This window comes from Helobdella robusta (assembly GCF_000326865.2).
Source record: "Helobdella robusta unplaced genomic scaffold HELROscaffold_9, whole genome shotgun sequence".
In the NCBI taxonomy this organism is placed as follows: domain Eukaryota; kingdom Metazoa; phylum Annelida; class Clitellata; order Rhynchobdellida; family Glossiphoniidae; genus Helobdella; species Helobdella robusta.
The window spans coordinates 1,223,312-1,225,730 of record NW_008705512.1 but is presented as its reverse complement, the minus strand read 5'-3'; the positions used below and the strand labels follow the sequence as shown (position 1 = coordinate 1,225,730).

Below are 2,419 nucleotides of genomic sequence, written 5' to 3'. Positions count from 1 at the left end.
ATGTTACCCACATATATGTAAGCATATTTTTATGTATATGCTAATATTGTATATATCAAAATAATCATACCATATTACTTATTATTACTAATTATTTAGATTACATATACAATATATATACATCATGCATCGCTTCATGTTTTACTCTGGATTATTCGGTCGTTGGTTTTTACAGCGTTTTAGCTCGTTTTTTGGCTATCTTTACTTCACTTTAATTTTTTATCTGTTACTGTTTTTTTTTTCGTTATATATTCTTCTTGCTGTCAATTTCGGTTAAAATATCAGCGTAATTTGGATATGATCTTGGTTAACAAATATTTCCGATAGATTTATTTGGAAAAGGGTATTTATGATTTTTGCAATCTTTTAGAATGTGCCGAATGTGTTGAATTGATAATTGATATTGATACTTTTTTTCCTCCATCTAATCTCAATAGTGTTATTCATAATCTATCTCTATGTTTTTCTTCAATTATCGACTTGGTCTGACTCTATGTGTCTTAAACTTAATCCTTCTTCTAAATTTGAATTAATTTGTTTTAATAAATCTAAACACTCTATTACTATTTCTCCTATGATCTTACCTGATTCTAAGACTCTTGATGTTTCTCACAAGTCTAGGTTTTATCTTTGATTCTAGTAGGTATGTCTCTTTCTTCTCATATCAATAGTGTTGCTAGTTCTTACTCTCATCTATGTAGAATGAAAAATCTTTGCCTTTTCTTGATGATCCTACTCTTTTCCTTCTTGTTACTTCGTTAGTCTTAACTAGGATTGATTATTGTAACTCGCTCTACTATGGTCTTTCTGATTCTATACTCTATCCTTTCAGTAAAGCTTTTAACTCTGCTGTTCGTTTAGTTGCTCGTGCACATTTCTTTTCTCATATATCTCCATATCTTGTTCTCTTGCACTGGCTACCTATAAAATATAGAATAATTTTTAAAATTTGCACATTTATGTAGAAGTCTCAATCTAAATTATTTCCTAAGTACTTATCAGATATATTAATTGAACCTAAACGCCCCCACTTACGAAGTTCAGAGAGGATCTCTAGACCCATCTGTTTGCAAAATTCATTGAGGAGCGCTGTTGAACATCGCGGAAATAGCGCTTTACAAGCTAATTGATTGATTGAATCGATTGATTAATTGATAGTCTTACTTTGATTACTTACTACTTTTACTTGATTACTTTTCATCGTTCATTCGTTCGTTCGTCGTTCGTTCACGGCGTTTTAGCTCGTTTTCCGGCTATCTTTAGGTCACTGGACTCTGTTACTCATTTTTTTTACATATATAGTTTTCAAAAAATCAATTCCGATTAAATTAAAAACTTAAGCACATTTTGGACCTGTTCTCGGTTGGAAATTGGAAGATGGTGCCTGCAGCATCCCTCCTATCACTCCATCTCTAAATTCCAATTTGTTTTTGTTTTCATCTGATTTAACTATCTAATAGTCATCTAATCACGGCTTTGTTAGTAATTTTATTTTAATTTCTTTCCTTCCATCAAGATGACCGCTTTTAATGGCTACTCATCTTTTGACGGCCTTGTCGGTTGGTTTTTTTTTTTAATATTTTATTTAATTAACTTGCTTTGTCTATTTTTTCATATTTACTATATTAATATTAATAATTAATGTATTAATAATATTTAATAGTTTGGTTAGTTTTATTATCTTTATTTTATTAAAAATTCAAAATGACAAAACAAAGAGAGACATAACCTCAGTCACAAGAAAAAAAAAGCAAATGACACTGAACTTAGAAGAAGAAAAGAGTTTTTTAATTATAATTATAATTAAAAACCTTATTGGATTTTATTTCTGTTATATTCAGTTATTGATTCATTATTTTTTAAAAAGTGTTCAGCTAGTTGCTAGCTAGATCAAACTTTTAATTTAATTTTGAATTGTTTGTGATATAAGAAGATAGTAAGTTAACTAATAGAAAATAATAGTAATAAAATAATTCATTATCATATAAAATTATTATAATACATATTATATAATATAATTATATAAATTATATTAAATTATTAATAATTTAATTATAATATAATTATAATAATTTATTTCATTTTCATATGACTGATTAAATATATATAAGAATAAGTAAATCTCAAGACTAGAATAACATGACATATTATATAAATAACCATAAGAAATCTAGAAATTGAAATGATCAATTTGATTTGGATTTTTGATTGACTACTTGATTTTGTTTTGTTTTTGTTTATCTTTTTCTTGTTTTTCTAGTGTTCTCATTATCTGTTTGTTTCTTTCTTTAATAAATAATTTTTTCATTGCAATTTCATATTTTAATTAATTTTTTGAAAGTCTTTCTTTAATTTCTATTTTAACTATAATTGTAATTTTAATTTATTTATTTTTAAGAGAAAACCATCTTTGAATCTA

At 26.3% G+C, this 2,419-nt stretch overlaps 1 protein-coding gene across 1 annotated transcript in view; it reads left to right on the top strand.

The window, feature by feature from the left end:
- Positions 1-1,427: 1,427 nt before the first annotated feature.
- HELRODRAFT_108581 (hypothetical protein) overlaps positions 1,428-2,419 on the top strand; it is an 8,246-nt gene continuing 7,254 nt past the window's right edge. The window contains exons 1-2 of the mRNA XM_009033075.1: positions 1,428-1,559; positions 2,399-2,419. Of these exons, the coding sequence (XP_009031323.1) occupies positions 1,517-1,559; positions 2,399-2,419 (64 nt within the window). The 5' untranslated portion in view covers positions 1,428-1,516. The remainder of the gene's footprint in view (positions 1,560-2,398) is intronic.